Source organism: Aphis gossypii, chromosome X, assembly GCF_020184175.1.
Source record: "Aphis gossypii isolate Hap1 chromosome X, ASM2018417v2, whole genome shotgun sequence".
Classification (NCBI taxonomy): domain Eukaryota; kingdom Metazoa; phylum Arthropoda; class Insecta; order Hemiptera; family Aphididae; genus Aphis; species Aphis gossypii.
Genome location: NC_065533.1, coordinates 45,072,225 through 45,091,405, shown reverse-complemented (window position 1 = coordinate 45,091,405; position 19,181 = coordinate 45,072,225). Strand labels below are relative to the sequence as shown.

Here is a 19,181-nt window from a genome sequence, read left to right as displayed (position 1 = left end):
GTTGAATTTTTAATTCTATTTTTTTTTAAATAAAAATTATAAACAATTATAATAAATTTATAAAACCTATACATTATCGAATAGTTATATTTTTTTCTCGACAAATATCCACGGTTTAACTTTTTTGCAATACCTACCTACATTGTTTATCGTATAACACTAAAGGTAAGTACCTAATATATTATAATTTATATAATCATGTCAAGCGAAACCCGTTGATGCTCTAACGTGTGTTAAAGTCAAAATAATTGTTAATAACTCGACAAATTCACAATGCATTTTACACTAAACCGGTCACGAGAAAATGCTAAGTTTTAACTTTTAACAAAATTTCAATAATCTACAAACATAACAAAACAAAATAAATTTTGGTTACTGGTTTGTACATCTATATTGCATTTACGGCGATTTTGCTATAATCACATTGTTAGGAAGAATATTTCAATTAGACCTTCACTGTAGGGGTTTATTTTTAAAGTTTGCACAATCGTACATCTTAAGTACATAGGTATACATTATTCATTCATTAATATAAGTGCAGTCTGTATAATTTGGTTAAATTAAATTCTTTTCCAGAATAATGTAAATCGATTTATAAATGATAACATTTTATAGTTGGTACTTGGTTGTTAATAGGAACAGTCGGTAGGTACTCGGTAACTACTATGGTTAAATAAAACACAATAAAAGGACACATTTAAACAGTATACAATACAATAAACAATATAAATTGCTAGTTTTTAGTTATTAGTGAACTATGTATTTTTATTCTTATACCTACTAATATTAATTGCTTGCATTCAAATTAGCCACAAAGGTTATTTGTATATAACAAGAAATTAATATTTCCTTTTTTTAATAGCAATCATTACCACAAGATGAAATAACCAAATAATTAAATATCTAATTTATTTTTGTAAACTAGCACGTTTGTTATTCATTCCACAATAACGACGAAATAAAATTCTACCAACTTCAATATTATTGTTATTGATGCGAATAAAATAATTCATATTTACAATTGTCATGTGTTCATGAATTGACATTTTATTTTCAAATTGTACTTCGTTAGTATTGTAATTAAGAATACAATATTGTATGGCTATACAATATATTTGCTAAAATTTTTATATAATACCATTATAGTGAGTAGTTACTTGTATTCAGGATTTATAAAATTATAACTTTGTAACAGTAATTATAAATTGCTATGTGTTTATAATAATAATTTATTGATTGAGTAAGTTCCTCTTCTAACCCGACTATACTTTGACTATATTAAGAATTAAGTTATTTGCTATCGTTATACATTTTAATACAATTATTACATTTTTACATTTTTTATAATAAGTACTTTGATACTTTCGTAGGAAATTCTAACATGAAAATGTGGTAAAAATTCAAAGTATATGATTGTTTTTTAATTAAAGTAAAACAATAAAATCAAAAATCGTTCGAGAAAAAATAGTTATACCAATTAATCTTGAATTAAATTTTCCAAAAAATGTTAACCCAATAACATTTTCGTTGATATTTATGATAGTTTAATAAACAAATAACGTTAACGAATATAGGTGGTAGATAAAAATATAAATAAGACAATCATTTACATTAATTGACTCATTTGTAATAAATTAAAAATTAATCAATTGATGAAAATGCCCATTAACATATTATAAATAAATAAACAAAAATAGTTGTAAAATATAAATTAAAAATGATAAATTTGTACTTAATTTAACTAAACAAAATAAATAAATGCGATTTTGGCACTAATGGGCCATCTGTTATTGAGGCATTTAGTGAAAGTGATATTCATGGGATATATATTTGTTGTAAAAACAATTAAACTAAAAATAACTCACTATACTTATAAGTAATATTAATTTATAGTAATAAATTATTAGGATTTATTAATGTAGAAAATGTACAAAAAAAAATACACACAAATAGTTTTGTTAATTTATATAATGTATTTTATTGATTTAAATTTGTATTTCATTTATTTTAAATTCAGAATGAAATTAATCGATATAAAATCATTTAATTAACAGTCCAGTTTATAAATCATAGTTATTGAAAGAAAATCGAATAGGTTATTAAAGCACGATTATAACTTATTATAAAATACATACAATTTAAAAAAATCATACAATTATTTATAAAGCACTTTATAAGGACAACGAATATTTACTATTTTTACTACCTTGGTACTACAGAAAAACACAATGTATACAAATAAATATTTCATACAAACAAGTTCGCTGATATTTAATAAATAAACATTAAATCTACGGAAGTAATATAAAAAAAAAAATAGATAAATAAATTGTATTGTTAAATCACATTTTATCAATTTCCGGTTTTACGGTTATGTATTACGGTACTTTATTATTGTTGATTTTTAAATCTACGCAGAAAAACGATTATTATGACAAGAGACATAAATTCAATGGTTCAATTGGAAAAAAAATAAAGGAGGATTCTTAATGTAGTTAAATACTTAATTAATAAGTGTTCCAAAGCAAAACTAAAAATAAACCCCACGCCCCCTGAAAGTATTTAAAATGTATATCACAAATATCTAATGACAAGTGACGATACTACAGATGCCTATATATATATATATATATACATGCCTACCCTTTTAACATTTAATTTTGTTTTTTACAGTCGTATAGAATAAAATATTGTGAAATGTGATTATCATATAGACATAAAAATTATAATAAATTTTGTATTTTTGTGTTGATACGAGTACATTGATGAAAACACAGACGGGATCAAATACAATTATTTAATGATATAAATTGTTTGTACTTTCATGCAAATTATTGTAACAAACTATCGAGCAATTAATATTATAGTAAAAAAAAGTTTAATTTCAATATTACTAAAATTAATAGTTTAACGAACTTAAGTAAAAACTGTAGAATAAGCTTATGCGCCGGATTATAATATTTTTAAATACAGCGTTTAAATCTAATGTAAGTACGCGTTACAAATCGTTTCAAATTATAATTATCGTCGAGGGCAGTGTAAAATAAAATAATAATAATAATAAAAAAAAAAAAAAAAACACAAATAAAAACGTATGTAGAGGCAACAACGATCTCACACGTATCTGCGGATATCACATTTTTTGTACCACACCGCGTAGACCAGGATAGCCAGTGACAACACGAAACACGCGCCAATCAAGACGCCGGCGATAAGCAGCAGGGACGCTCCGAACGCGCCCGACAAACGGTCGTCGTTTTTGTCGTTGTTCTTCTTTCTCTTCACGGTGCGGGCGAATTCGAGGCCGACGGTCACGTACAGTTCGCGCAAGTCGTCGTCGCGGTGGTCCGACGGCGGTCGCACGCACACGATCCGTCGTCGCTGCACGTCGACCACTGCGCACGGGGCGCCATTGGCGTTGCGCAATCGGATTGTCAGGTCGACGTTGGGCCGGAAGCCCCGGTCCAGGCGCCGGCCGTTGATGGTCACGTTGCGGCCGTCGATCTCGAAGTCCGTGAACACCGGATCGGCGTACATCCGGTAACCCGGGAAGTCGGGCTGTGGGGACAGGTCCACCGTGTGGTCGGCGAACCGGACGCGGAAACCAAAGTTCAGCAGCACAGGAGCGGAGGAGGAGGCGTTCGACGACGACGACGACGACGACAACGATCGGAGCGCGGCGTCGAGCGCGGGCGACCGACAAGCCATGAAAGTATTGTTGCGCACCGCGCAATCGGCGAAGTGTCGGGCGCCTTCCGGGTCGTCCACGTAAATGGTGGCGTTGCCGACGCACGACAGGTGGCGGCCTCGGACCGGCAGGTACGTGCCTCCGGAAGCGATGCCGGCGAGCGGCTGTCGTGCGCTCAGCGTCGGATCGCCCGCGTACGCGAACCGACCGGACTGGACGGTCCGCCTCAGCAACTTGTCGAACACGACGGTCACGTCGCCCGCGACCGGTCGTCCGTCGGCCGACGGTCCGGTCGCGCACAGCACGTGGTCCTCGGACCGGGCCAGTACCTCGCACGGCACGTCGGCCGGGCCCACGGAAACGGCGACCGTGCTTCCGGCGTCCATCGATCGGCCGGCTATGCGCAACAGAGTGCCGCCGGAAACGGGGCCGCACGCCGGGCTCAGGGCTGTCGGCTTGGGGTAGACGAACCGGAACTGGCGGGCGGAAGTCAGCCGGAGCGGGCCGTACGCTACGCGCACCGGGCCCGACGGCGAGTCTTCGGGCTTGGGCGGTCCCACCGTGCACGTGATCGTCTGGTTGTTGACCGTCTGCGGGTAGACGCAATCGCGGCCGGCCACCGTCACCGTCACCTTACGCGACTCGGCCAGCAACCCGTGGTTGCCGACGGTTATCACCAGCGTGGTGCCGCCCGACCACGGCGCCGTCAGCGGTTCCACGGACCGGACGGTCATTTCCGGACAAGCGTCGGCCGGCGGTTCCGCGACGGCGGTGGCGGCGGCGTCGTCGTCTCGTTCGCCACCGGACGTCCGGTCGTAGTACTCGAACAGGCCCGTGCACTGGTTCCGGGCCGGACACCGTTTGTAGTAGGACGTCGCCGTCGAGGAACGATGGTGCCAAAAACACGCTACGCAGCCGTCGGTCTTGCGGGCCACGCCGTCGCAGTGCTGCGCGTTGTACACGGTAAAATAGTTGTCGGCTCCGTCGTCGACGCGCAACGGAACTCCGTCGAACTCGACGCCGTACCGGTAGACGGCCAGTCGTCGCCGCCGCTTGTCGAATCCCAAAAGGTCGTTGTCGACCGCCTCGCACTCGATCGTGTCCTCGTCCTCGTTCACCGTACCGTTGTACGCCGTGCCCATCACCGAGCACGTCACGTTGGTCTTGGCCAGGTACTTGACGAAGCCGCTCTGGTCGTTCGACACCCTCATCTTGTACGCGAACGGAAGCAGCGTGTCGTACGCGAACTCGTCGACGGCCGTCAGTCGCGGACAGTGAGCCCGGATGTTCACCGTCAACAGTTCCGGTCTCCGAGCCGTGTTCACGCACGTCTGCCGTTTCAGCGACCAGCTGCACGACGGTCTTTCGGCGCATCTCGCGCACGTCCGCGATACCGAGCAATTACTATTGCTGTTATTGTTTACCGTAATGTTGTTGTTGTTGTTGTTGCTGTTGTTGGTGTTGGTCTTGGTTTTGAGCTTGAACGAATCGACGACGCGTGGTACGCCACACACGCAAGCCTGTAAAAAACAACCCCCGTATACGTTAATGACGTTTTTTTAAACAATATAATATTTAGCGGTGTATCTGTAGGAAAAAAAAACAAATCCTATATCACGAATGATTCTATTACAATTGATTAGTGTAAAGAATATTCGTGGTTTAAAGTGTATAATATATCAATTTACATAATATATTATTATTATATGCGGTTGATATAAGTATTATTTGAAATAGTTTATAAAACGGAACACGAAAAGTTTATTCACATAAGAAATCATCGTGCACACCAGCAGAGTTTTTTATTGTTTTATAATCTAGATACTAGTACTGGATTCGAGCAAATTATAAAAAAAATTAATTATCTTGGTGACTAGGAGTGGAAAAATTTGAAGTTTATAGTTTATATAACAGGAGTGGCAAACCTTTTGAACATTAAGTGCCAAAAATTACTTTTTTTTTTCCGAACGTGCCATGAAAAATACTTTGTATATTACGTATATTCAATATTGACCGATAAAAGTCGTATACTCAAAATATGTTTACCTATTATATATATAGTAAAAATAAATTTATTTTAATTTCAAGTTGTAATTTGATCTAAAACTAATTGAGCCAATAATGAAGTTAACGTGTAAGGGAGATGACAACGAACCTAATATGTAGGTATGTTATATATAATATATATTATACATGTATAATATGTATATACAGCATAACTAATTAGTTATTATTTTTTTAAATCATTAAAAATTGTATTTTTATTACGATTTCAATTTACAAAACATACAACATATTCGATGGTATTCTTCTATAAAATATGGTTTTGATATTTTGTATATTAAAAATTTAAATAATATTAAAGTAAAAAAAAAAATGTAAGAAAGTTGTTTTGAAGTAAATTTCACGATGAACTATAATATATATTTTCAGAAATTATATTGGAAAATTTAAATACTAATTAATACCATTCGTAAAAGGTTGATACTGATTAATTTTAATGTATAAAAAGAAAACAAATATAGTATCTGCGTAATGTGTCATTGATATATTGTGTATGACATGTAGAACGTTCTGCAACTGTAGTTGTACACTACAATATTACTATAATACACATATTTAGTCATCCACAGGAATTTAAAAAATTTCCTACATGGAACTCCTTTAAAACTGTTAGTATCGATTAGCCTTAAAAATTATATTTGAGTTCTGATACAGTGATACAAGCTATGATAATTGAATCGATTTTTACGTACCAATGTGACTGTAAGTATTATATACACAAATGCACGATTCCATAATTCTTTTCTTAATCCCGTCGATTCAGCCATGTTGCTTGAGAGAATTGTTGTAGTATTCACTAAAAATAATCAATATATTATTATGTATTAGGTACACGTACACAATAAATTCGTTAAATTAAGTAAACAGTATATTTTTTCATTTTTGAAATTTATTACATCGTATATTACGTATATATTTACTATGATTAATGTACCTACAGTTAATTATTTATGATTATACATTTTATTTTTTTTTCAAAATAGATAAAACGTTTTTCATTAATTGTATAAATAAAAATCTATAAAACATTTGCATAGTTTTAAATTATAAGTTTGCTAAATATTGTTAAAAATAAATTATTATTTATTAACGTTATAATAGTGTCATATTTGTCATAATACATTTTAAAACTGTTTTTATTTTTAATGGGATGTAGCATATTATTTAAAGCTTTAAGTTACTTATAAGTTATAACTTTAACTAATCAGACGTAAAATCAAACATTAGTATCATCAATAAAAAAAAAAAATTAAATTATACGACTTAATTTAAATCAACTGTAAATAAATAAAAAAATAATAAAAAGAAATTACTTTAAATAAGATATGTAAACAAATGGTCACACATGCCGCTGTTATTTAAATCAATATTAGTAAAAATAATAAAAGATTAAGAACTATTAAAAGTTAAAATTAATATTTAATATTGTTTAAACTTGAAACAGTTTTTTTTTATTCTATTAAATTTCTTTAATGGTCAGTTGACATTGTTGAAAATTAGTAATAATATCGTGGACATTTAAGTATACTTTACTAATTATTATCATGTTGATAACGATTACGTTGTTAATTACTGCACATCAAATACAAATACAATTAAATATTATTAGGTACTCACTAGTACAACTATATTTTTCTGAATTAAAATAACTATAGCTAAATACCGTGTCAAAGATTATCGTGAATAATAAAAATCACTGTCAAAAGAATAAATATGTGAGTGTGTGTAATTATATATTGGTAAGGAAAATTATTATGTTACAAAAAGCCAAATGCTATATCAATAGTATGCTTGAATAATGAGTAAAATGAGTAATCATGTAGATCAGTAGACATAGACATGCCACTTTTTCTTTAGTTTTGAAAATGTATTTCTTTGATATAAAAATGTAATTTATCAACAATCGATCATTTTTAATTTTAACTAATTAAAGACTTAGGAACGCTTGGAGTCAAATTATGTTCTTATCAGCGTAACGCCACAATACGTTAGTGATGTATTTCTTAAATGATTATTATTTACACAAACACGCTGATTCATTGATCACATTATACTATTTATCATAGTATATATAATTAAAATGCAATCATTGCAATCTCTTTGCATTACTATAATTTAATTTGGAGAATGTAATATAACAAACATATAATATTACAAATTAGTTCACTCGTATAGTAATATACTGTATACTAGTATGTAGTACTGAAGTACTGATTCAATTATCTGCGTTTTAGCGAATCCTAGTTACCACAAATAAACAATTATCCATGTGACGGAATTCAAAATGAAGTAATTAAGCTAGGGTAGGTATTTACAATTTTAATGTGAAGTCAATGGGCAATAATATTGTTATAACTCGTAGATGGCATTCATGTATTTTGAATTGGACGATTAGTTAGAATAACCTTTTGAAAATGGTTATCTAAAAATGTGAAATGATATATAAATAAAAATAAAACTTCTTGCGAATTCTTGATATTTTATATTTATATAATATAAACTATACAGTATAGACTAAACTGTAATAATTGAGTTAAACATAAAATATATCAATTAAAAAAGGAAAGTTATTGAAAATTAAGTAAAATTTTTTTAAATATAGATACTTTCAAAGTATTTAAAATGGCTTGTGCAATTACTTCTTTAAAAAGTAATATTAACAATCATGAATGTGTCTAGACCTTTTTTGCAGTGTGCAAGCGGGGTGTCGTCGGTTCCACCAACACTGAAGTTTTCATTTCCCACCAAATTAGAAAAAAACGTCATTTTTTTTCGGCTATAGTTATAAATTATAGAATTTAAATTTTTAAATTTTGTGAGAACCCTTACGTTAAGATTTAATAATATTATATTGTTTAGTAAGTATAATGTGTGTATAAGATATAGGTACCTAAAAATTATACAGTTAAATAATAATTGTACACCTACAACTATTTAAGTCATTACGCATGCATTTTTAAGTTATTATATAAGTACAGTAATATTATAAAGATATTATTTAAATTATTAAAACAACGACCAAGACAAAACATAATATGAAAAATTACTTACAAAATTAGTCTTTCGAAAAAATATTTTATTCTTATGAAATAAATTTTTTTTTGGAGTAACCCACTAATTTAAATCTAATAATTGTTATGATAACATTATATTGTTTTATTTATTTTGTCGGTACCTATAATAATAAACCTTTCTATCAATAGAAAAACTTAAACTTTAAAGATTATTTCAAACCATGCTCATATACACATCTCGCACAGTTAGCAAGTATTTTTTTTTAAATAGGTATTCGATTATTTAGATGAATTATTATAGCTTATGACCATATTTTTAAATAATACTACAATATTATACATAACAGTTCAAAATCAAAATATTGCATCTCACTGACCACCGTATATCACAAGTATATAAATTGTATAGTATATATTATTAGTAATAATATTTTTTAATTTATTACTTATTATATTTTAGATACTTAAGCTACTATAGGTTCGATGTATTAAAATTATTTATCGACAAAGCGCTAAATTTATTTAAAATTTTAAAAATCTATTACTTGGAAATCTACGGTAGTCAGTTGCCAACTTATATAATAATTTTGGAAGATGAATATTATTAATTAATAATTATTATTGTGTATTAAAATAGCTATTATTTTTAAAATTCAGTTAACAGACAATATGCAGTAATATTAATGTGTATACCATTGTATTATATTATACTGTAGTAGACTGCCTGTCTGGTGACTGGAAGGGGACATCATGTATACCAGGGGTGATCAACATAACAATATTCGCGAGCTACGGTATGAATACAATGACTCATAAGTCACAATGCTTATAAATAAATTTTATATGATTTGTTAAATTTTTTATACAATTATGCCAATAAATATAAATTTATAATTATAACAATAAATACATTTTGATTTTATAAATAAGACACAAACCTTATTTAAATGTAACGTGAACCGCAAGTTGACCACCCTATATACCTTGGAAGTACGTAAGACATCAGCGGCGGTCTTATAAAAGCGATTAAATGGGTCGCTTCCACCCACAGATATATATAATGAGTCAATAACTAGATAGCTAACTGATAATGTCTGACGCATTATGATTATGACGCAAAACGCCATATGAATGGTAGTCAATGTTTTTGTTTTTTTTTTATCACTTTATCAGTTCGAATTTATTGTTATATTATAAATGCATAATGTAATAACGTATCTTAATATTTGATAATATATCTGTGGCTAAATCCAAATGGCAAATACTTTTATTATATGAGTAAGAAATGATAACAATAATTAATGTAAACATTGACTACCACGCATAGCGGTTGACTTCCAAATGTTGTGCTAGTTAGCTATCTAGTTATTGTATTTATCTGTGTGTGGATGTTTATGTAAAATATTTTAATATTAGTCCCCTCCTTCCTAGAATTTTTCAAGAACTACCACTTTCGATTTTTTTATTTATTCCAAAATTATATGATAGTATTATATTATATGATTTTTAAGATGATGAATATTAGATGATTTTAATTCCCTATTATTATAGTTGTTTAGTTATTATATTTGCTAAAATATTTTCTAGTTTGGAGGTGTTTATAATGTATTAAACAATAAAATAATATATAACTGTGAGGTTATAGTATGTAATAATTTTATATTTAAAGATTAAATGTATGTAAAAAAAAATAATTATTAATATATTTTTTTTTACTTACCTTCTTGTAATTTTTTATTTCATCCAGCGGCAGTAGATCTGTTTGTTGACAATTGTATGACGGTTAAAAATTAAACATAATATGACATTTTTTATAATAAAAAACGAAATATTTTCACCGAGAATAATATTTTAGGTGTGCATACTTCATACCTCGGCGCTCGAATGACCACCACAATCGTATCAAGCTAGTGCGTTAGCCGACTTGAGGCGCCCAGACGCGATTAGATCCCAGACGGGGGGGAGTTATCAATAGCCCATTATGGTATTATACCCCACTATCGATGGATAAAAAAACAGGATTTCGGTTACTTGTTGACACTCAAATATACATTAGGACGAGACACAATTAAGTGGCAAATGGGCGGATATAACAATAACATTCTGAAATTCCAAATAATAGTACAAACCAACGTTTAATATAAAATTGTATGGATTGATTCGTTTTCAAATAAAATCAACGTTGGTATGCACACATTATTTGAACTCTGTACCTTCGTAATTTTCGTGGAAAGGTACCTTACCTATCTATATAATACCCGTTTAGGTAGAGATAGGCGCGTACTAATTCGCATTGTGCGTATAAAATCACGTTTGCGATGTACGACGATGATACAACAGTAGCGGCTCGTGAGTTAATATTCTGGGGAGACTTAAAATTATTTAACATAAACTACGTATAACAACGAACAAGAAAAACCCTGTTATTGAAAATCTAATAATATTATAGTATTACATATTTAGTTAATATTTTTAAGTTTAATTTGATTTTTTTGTTCGTAAGTTAAAGTATTAAAACCACTAGTTAATAATATGTCTATTATATTGTCTTTTTGCATTTTTAAAATAATTAGAAATATAACAAATATCAAATAGAAGATAGTATAAAACCCTGTAGTAAACGTGTTATAGTTATTAAATCATAAAAATGCATTAAATTATGACAGCGACTATAAGAACGGCGCGCGGTACGGCAATTATTGTCGTGAACCCAGTCTCAATAGAGTCTATAATACGCAGCTTATTCTCCCTGCCCCCTCCGGCCCTCCATCAAACCGGCCGTATCATTTTACATGTTATGATTGAGACTGTCGGGCGGCAGTTTCACTGTAACGGCGACCGTCACCGTCATCGATAAAACTAAAATAGCATTTCTATTAAAATAACTATTTAAAGGTTTTAGACTTGGTTGCTTTCAATTTATAATAATAAACAAAGAAAACGATATAAATTATATAATATTATATTTTCAATTCGAATAAAAATATTTTTATGCATTATTATTTTAATTAATTATTATTTACAAGTAACTGGGTTTTTTTAAGGGGGAGACTCAGTCTCAAAGTCTCCCCTGACGAGCCGCCCCTGTGATACAACAACAATAACAGCAGCATGTCTTTATTTCGAAACGGACCTGCGTAGGACACAACGGGGACGATGACAAAGGTTACAAAAAAAAAAAAAAAAAATCAAGAAAATAATATATAAATCAAACTGTGTATTGTAATGACCACCGAATCATATAATAATATTATAGTGGACAATAATAATATAATGTAAATGTTGATATAATATAAGGCCCCGAGGAGACGAACGGAACATCCGAAACCGATTTGCGGACAACGCGCGTCCCTGGCGCGGCGGTAGAACGTACGATCGGAAACGGGACACACGCGATGGCCAACCGTATACGAATCGCGATAATATAATATCGTCACGTCTGTCGTACCGGTCGTCGTCGTCCGGAACCGGCCACACGCCGATCAGTTGTTACGATATCCGACCGTCGCCCTCGTGTTGACGGCGGCGGTGGTGGCGGCCACGTTGCGATTGTTGCTGGACACGGCCACCGCGGCCGCCGCAGTGGCGCCGACGCGGTGTTTGGCCTTGGTGCGGTAGACGGCCACGCACGCGATGGCGATGGCTATCAGACAGACGACCTTGACGCCGGTGACCACGTTGTCGGGCGGCCCGCGGTTCCGGCCGCGGCTACGGCCGTCCGTCTTGCGCTTCACCACGTACGCGAACGTGTCGCCGATGGTGACGATCACGCCGGGCACGGTGTCCAGGTCGGCCACGGACGGGTTGGACGGCGTGCACACGATCCGCCGGTGGTCGGCGAACGTGACGTTGCACACGCCGCCGGAACCGCGGAACCGGACGATCAGGTCGTCTTGGGACCGGTAACCGCGGTCCAGGTCGCGACCGTTTATGGTCACCGCCCGGCCGTCGGTGGTGAAGTCCAGCAGCACCGGGTCCGGGTGCAGGCTGTAACCGTGCGGGTCCCGGGGCGGCGACAGGTCCATCTCCCGGTACTCGGGGTCCTGGACGCGCAGTCCGTACTTCAAGGACGACGCCGAGTCCACGTGGCTGTAAGGGAGCTTGGGCGCCCGGCACACGGCCAGCGTGTCGTTGACCAACCGGCAACTGGTGTAGTGCAACCTCTCGCCGTGGTGCACGTACAGCATGGCGTACCGCAGACAGGAGAAGTGACGGCCGCGCAGCTGGACCGCCGTGCCGCCCGACGCGATGCCCTGGAGCGACTGGCCGGGGTCCAGGGCGGGCACGGCCGCGTACGTGAACACCACCGACCCGTCGCCGACGTACTTGCTCAGCTGGCCGTCGAACACGACGTTGACGCGGGCCGCGGTGGGACCGGTGACGGCGGCCGGCCCGGTGACGCACAGCAGCTGGTCGGGGAACAGGGCGACCGGTTGACAGGTGGCGTAGTCGCCGACGGACACGCGGAGCGTGGTGCCCGCGTCCAAGAACCGGCCGCCGATGCGCAACACGGTGCCGCCGGCCGCGGACCCGCACCTGGGGCTCATGTCGGTGATGACGGGGTCGACGAGCCCGACGACCAGGGCGGAAGTGACGGTGACCTTGGGCGGGTCGCCGGTGTACTGCAACCGGACGGGGCCCTCGTGGTTGCGGTGCCGGTCGGTGGCGGCGGCCGGCATCACGGTGCAGGAGACGGCCGTGAGTTGCGGGTCGTCCGGCAGCTGCCACATCTTCGGTTCGGAACACTCGCGGCCGGCCACCGTCACCGACACCTCCTTGTCCTCGGCCATCACGTGATGGTTGACCACGGTGAACCGGACGGTGGTGCCGCCCAGCCACGGGGCCGTCATCGGGTCCACGGACCGGATCTCCGCGTCCGCGCACTCCAGCCGCACGCCGCCGCCGCCGTCCGCGTGGTCCATCACCGCCGTGTAGTTGCCGACGTGCCACTTGGCGTAGTACTCGTACCGGCCCACGCACCGGTTCCTCGCCGAACACCGTTTGTAGTAGTTCTTGTAACCGTACTCGTTCCACGCGCACGTCACGCACTCGTCGTCCCGGGTGGTGCCGTTGCACTGGTGGTCGTAGTACACGAAGTAGTTGTCCGAGTCGTTGTTGTACCGCAGTATGATGCCGTCGTCGATGGTGATGTAATAGTGGTAGATCATCAGCGCCTTGAACCGCTTGTCCCTCTGCGCGGCCAGCCTCTTCGTGTTGCACTTGATCTCGTCGTTCAGCACGTACCCCGCCAGCCTCTCGTCGTCCAGATGGCACGTGATCTTCCGGTCTTGTAGGTACCGCACGAAGTCGTTCTTGTCGTTCGACACCACCACCGTGTACGAGAACAGTTCGTCCCTGAGCACCGATTTTTTGGGCACCGTGAACTGCGGACAGTGCCCCTCCACGTTCACCGTCAGGTTCCCCAGGTTCGGCGGCGTGATCAGGCACCGCTGCTGGTCCAGCGACCAGCTGCACAGGGCGTGTTTCGCACATTTCTGGCATTCCAGGAACTCCGAGCACACCATCGCGTAATTCTCCATTTTCAACGAATCGTTGGCACGCGATACCGATATGAATATCTGTTGAAAACAAAATATTTTTTTACTATATACGATTTGAGTTCGTGTACGTATGTAACAATGATTATTTATAAAATAAGGTGACTAAACATTGTTGTAGTTACTGTATAGGTGTCGAGTGAATTCGTCACTATTGTCTGTCATTCGGTCATTGTAATGTAAACGTTTTGTAAACGAATTCAACGATTTATCGGCGAAAAACTATTCTGAGCGACTGACATCCTTTATTACTGAGTATACTTCGAGATATAGTTCATTTATTGGTATTGCTTCATAGTTGATTTCATTTTTTCAAAAAAATTATATTTATATATTTTATTACTGTTATTGACTTTTAAGTCACTATCACTATAACGGTATGTATATAAAATGGGTTTGTGATTTACTAGTTGTTATAAATAGCTTGACATTTAATCGTTATTGTACAATAATATAAGTACGTTAAAAATTACAAGTACCCACGAATAATATTTTTGATAACCACAAAATAAATAAACTTGTTATTTTTCGTTAAAATATTTAATTTCGTTCAAATTTGAACTTTAAATTTCTATATATATACACATAAAAAAAGGTGGGCTTATACATCTTTTAGTTTTTATTGTTTTATAATCGTACAATAGCCTTAATTATAAATATTCAACTGCATTTTTAACTACTAACTAATTTACAAATTATTGTGAGTTATTTAAAAATTTGTTATTTATTGAAAAACTATGTAAATATATTTTTATATTATTAAACAACTGCCATGCAAATTTGTGAAAGATATTGTAATAAGTTTTTAAGCTTTTTGACTGAGTAACAATTTTTATCGATAACTTTTGAAAAAAAATCTTAAATCTCAATTTTTTATATATAATTCATAAAGAGTTTAAAATATTTTAAGAATTATATCGTGTGTAAGTATTTAATTCAATGCTAATAACATTTAGTGGAAATTTAAAGTATCTACAGTTATTCATTCGTTTTTCCTTAATTTCCTGTTTTTCCTATATTTATCCAACTTAAAAATAAAAGCATTGGGAATTTTTTATCATCAAAGTTACAAACTAGATCCGTTTTTCTACCAGAAAATATATTAAAGCGGAAAATCTAAAGATTTTCTATACTTCAAAAGATGATGTCAGACAGTAAAAAAACACATCATTGTAAAATCAATTCGTTATTCATTACCCACCTTAGAATTTAAAATACAGTAGACATTTGAACAAAAAGAGCATTTTTATTTATAAGTTTGATAATTGATATGATTACATTGGTGATTTTTTAATCTTGATAGTAATAATTAAAGTAAAAAAAAAAAAATAAAATAAAAAATATTATGGAAATAATATTTTGAATCTAACTTTTCTCTAATATTAAAAATTGAGAATTATATGACTAAAAAAACCTTAGTTTATTATAAATCAAGTGCCTAATTTACCATAAAGTTGTTTAATTGGTATAAATACTTAATTGAAAACTTATGTCATTATTTTCAATTAGTATTTTTTTTACCTCCAATTAAACGATAAAATCAATTAAAAATAAAACGATTATTAGCGGAACCATTATCCTCTAAAAAAAAAAGATACTTTATGTAGGTACCTATATTTTTTTGAAAAAGAAATTAGAATTAAGTTTAATTTTTTTACATACTATATTACATTTCAATTATCAAAATTATTTATCTATTTATTATGTTACGCCAAATTAAAAAAAATATACTTTAATATATTTTATCATAATGATTTTTAATTTTATTTTAAATTTGATGTCTATCTACACATAAAAATACATAGAAAAATATTTTTGGCCAGAAAATTTTATTTACTTACTCAAATTAATAAGATGATGACAATTTTTAATTTTTATTACGAAAGAAAATTTACAGTGAAAGAAAATGGTCTAAATGTTTTACCGACTGAAGACTATAAACATATTTTTTAATAACTCAGTCCCTCACCAAAAAAAAAAAAAACTTACTGGATGCTTACTAATTATTATTATATGCATTTTGGAAAACTCTATAACCTATATGTATAATATAAATAATAAGAATTATATAGAAGTCCTCGAGAAAAAAAAATCATGGAACTCAATATTACCCTCATGGCATTTTTTGATAAAAGTGATTGAATGAACATGTTTTAAATATTTAATTCTAAATAATATACAGATAGGTATTTATGATTTAATTAATAAAAAAATCAAATATTTTATACGTTAAAAAATTATTTAAAATTAAAAATCAATATTAAGGAATCATTACCTATTTAATGCTAAAATAATTAAAAATCGCAATATAACCAAGTCATACAGTTTAAAATAAAAAAGTTAAGAAGTATATAGTTTAATTAATTTTTTACAATCATATGTAAACCTTAAGTACCTGTTCAAAAATATACAACATTATTAGGAACATGTTGAGAAAACTTAATTCATTTTTAAAAAAACATATAAATTTACATTTAATTTACAGCTTTGATAATAAGAAAGTATTTATTTAATAATATTTGTGTTATTATTTCTTAAGTGTTTCAATATTTCAGTATTTTTTTTTTAAATTTCTTTTGTCAAAAAATATTTCTATGCAAATGACAAACTATACGTCTGTAAGTATACATACAGAATACTTTTTTAACAATATAACTTAATTTATTTTAACCATAAAATTGTATTATATACATACCATTGTGATTAAAACTCTATGAATAAAGGAGTTTTCATTATATTTTCTTTGACACCCGCGTTGAACCATATTTCCTCAATTTTCTATGACTATAAAATAAAAACAATATTATTATGTTAAAATAACCAATTATAATTCATACATTTTTATAAACAACTTATCTTTACATTCTAAATATTAAATATGATGATTTAAAATATGTTAATACGATTTTAATTGAATGAAATTTTTAATCATACACATAATTCCAATTTATTGAGCTTTATATAATTTAAAACCACTTATAATCTACTTATTTTGTGCACTACAGGCACAGTTAAATTATTTTTGAAACATCAAAGCTTATCAAAGTACAATTTGTAATTAAATTAAATGTCAGAAAATATTATAATCCTATTAACATTCGCCAGTGTAGTAGACATTTGGTTAATAATGTAGATACCACACTCGGATTTGTTATCTTTGTCTCTCCTCTAGAAGCGTATATGAATTAATATAAACATACCTATCGTTTACGATTTACGATGTCTGTTATACCTATGGAAAAGAGGGTAGGTACTTTTAGAGTTGAATATACCCATTAAAATAATACATAGATTTTTGAGGTCTTGTGGATTTTTTTCTGTATTAAATTGGTAGATAAAACAATTGAAATAAGAAATATTTTTTAAAATTATTTGTAATTCGAATAAAATTTAAATACCGAACAAATTGAAAAATTTACAAAATTAAATTGTGAGCAGTTGATATTAGTATTTATAATATATAAGTTTAATAGTTTATACATCAATTTTTTGTGTAAGAAAATATTTTGAAAATTAAGAATATATTCTGAAATTTACATGTCATAAATCCATAAGTATTATGCTTTACAAAACTTGTAGACTGTATTATTATTAATTTAATTAGATATAAATAATTATTACTAATCGTAAGTACGAAACTTGTATGCAATATTTCTTGAGGTTGATTATATTATAAAAATTTTAAATCTTAAAGCCATCTTCAGAATGTCTAATTATTAAACTCTAATACAATTATCTATAAAAATCAATTATAATAATTTATCGCTTATTCGTATTAATTTATTTTTAACTATTTAATGGTCAAAAATTATACATAATCAATGAAATTTCATGATTATTTTTTTTGTTTAATTTTTGAATGCCTGAAATTAAAATTGTTCAATTTGTGTCTTATAAATTAAAATATTCTCAAAAATTAATTGCTATTTTATGTAGTAGGTACAATGTGTATACATTTTTACTCGCAACTGAAAGAAATGTATTGAAAATACAGAAATATTAAATTATAGCCTATTATTAAAAAATGCGATCTCGATTGTATGATTGTATGATTAATAACCTCAGTTATAGAATTATATAATGTACATGTTATTAATATTGTTAATGTTTTTTTTTTTTTTGCAAATTAACTACGTATTTTTAACAACACAATTTTTTATTTATAAAATATTAAAACTATAAAATTTTTATTTGATTAATTTTTACTAAATGGTTAGTTAAAAATGGCAATAATTTATTTAAAATATATAAATAATATATGAGTAGACTGCATTTTATATTCTTGGCATTGATTTTTATTTACTATTTAGTCAAAATACTAAATTATATTATTCGTAATTGTTTTACCTCCAATTTTATAATATATTGTTCTGTTCAGTTACTTCAGTTTCATCGAAATTATAAAAACTTAAAAACACAAAAAAGTTAAAAAAAATATATTAAATTTTAAGTTATTGTAGGCATAGTTTTAAACCAACATAAAAATAACATAACATTTTATTATACACTTATTCATCTATAATTAAATAATTTAAGAGCAAAATATAAAAGTATGTTATGCTGATCACAGACCAAATATAACTGTTTCAAAAATAGGCTATAGATTATTTCGTTATGCTATAAAATTTAATTATTTGGTCTATGTGTTATTTTTATGTCATTATAGATTTATTTTATTTATCATCCAATTATTATAATTACAAATTTCATAATTCAAACAGTGATTAAATTATATTGCTTTGATTATAAAAGAAAAGATATAATAGGTATAATTAATACTATAAGTTTTATATGAGAACTGATAATCGGGAAGTGGTAGCTAGTAAAGAGTTTTTTTTTGCATTGCTTGTATTCAAA

At 33.0% G+C, this 19,181-nt stretch overlaps 1 protein-coding gene across 1 annotated transcript; it reads right to left on the bottom strand.

The window, feature by feature from the left end:
* Nucleotides 1-2,854: 2,854 nt before the first annotated feature.
* On the bottom strand, nucleotides 2,855-18,898 carry LOC126552507 (uncharacterized). The gene is made up of 5 exons (XM_050207219.1): nucleotides 18,672-18,898; nucleotides 17,020-17,108; nucleotides 12,257-14,345; nucleotides 6,445-6,548; nucleotides 2,855-5,208 (listed from the first exon to the last, which is right to left on the bottom strand). The coding sequence occupies exons 2-5, from the start codon at nucleotides 17,086-17,088 to the stop codon at nucleotides 3,115-3,117; spliced, it is 4,356 nt and encodes a 1,451-aa protein (XP_050063176.1). The 5' UTR covers nucleotides 17,089-17,108; nucleotides 18,672-18,898; the 3' UTR covers nucleotides 2,855-3,114.
* Nucleotides 18,899-19,181: the final 283 nt, after the last annotated feature.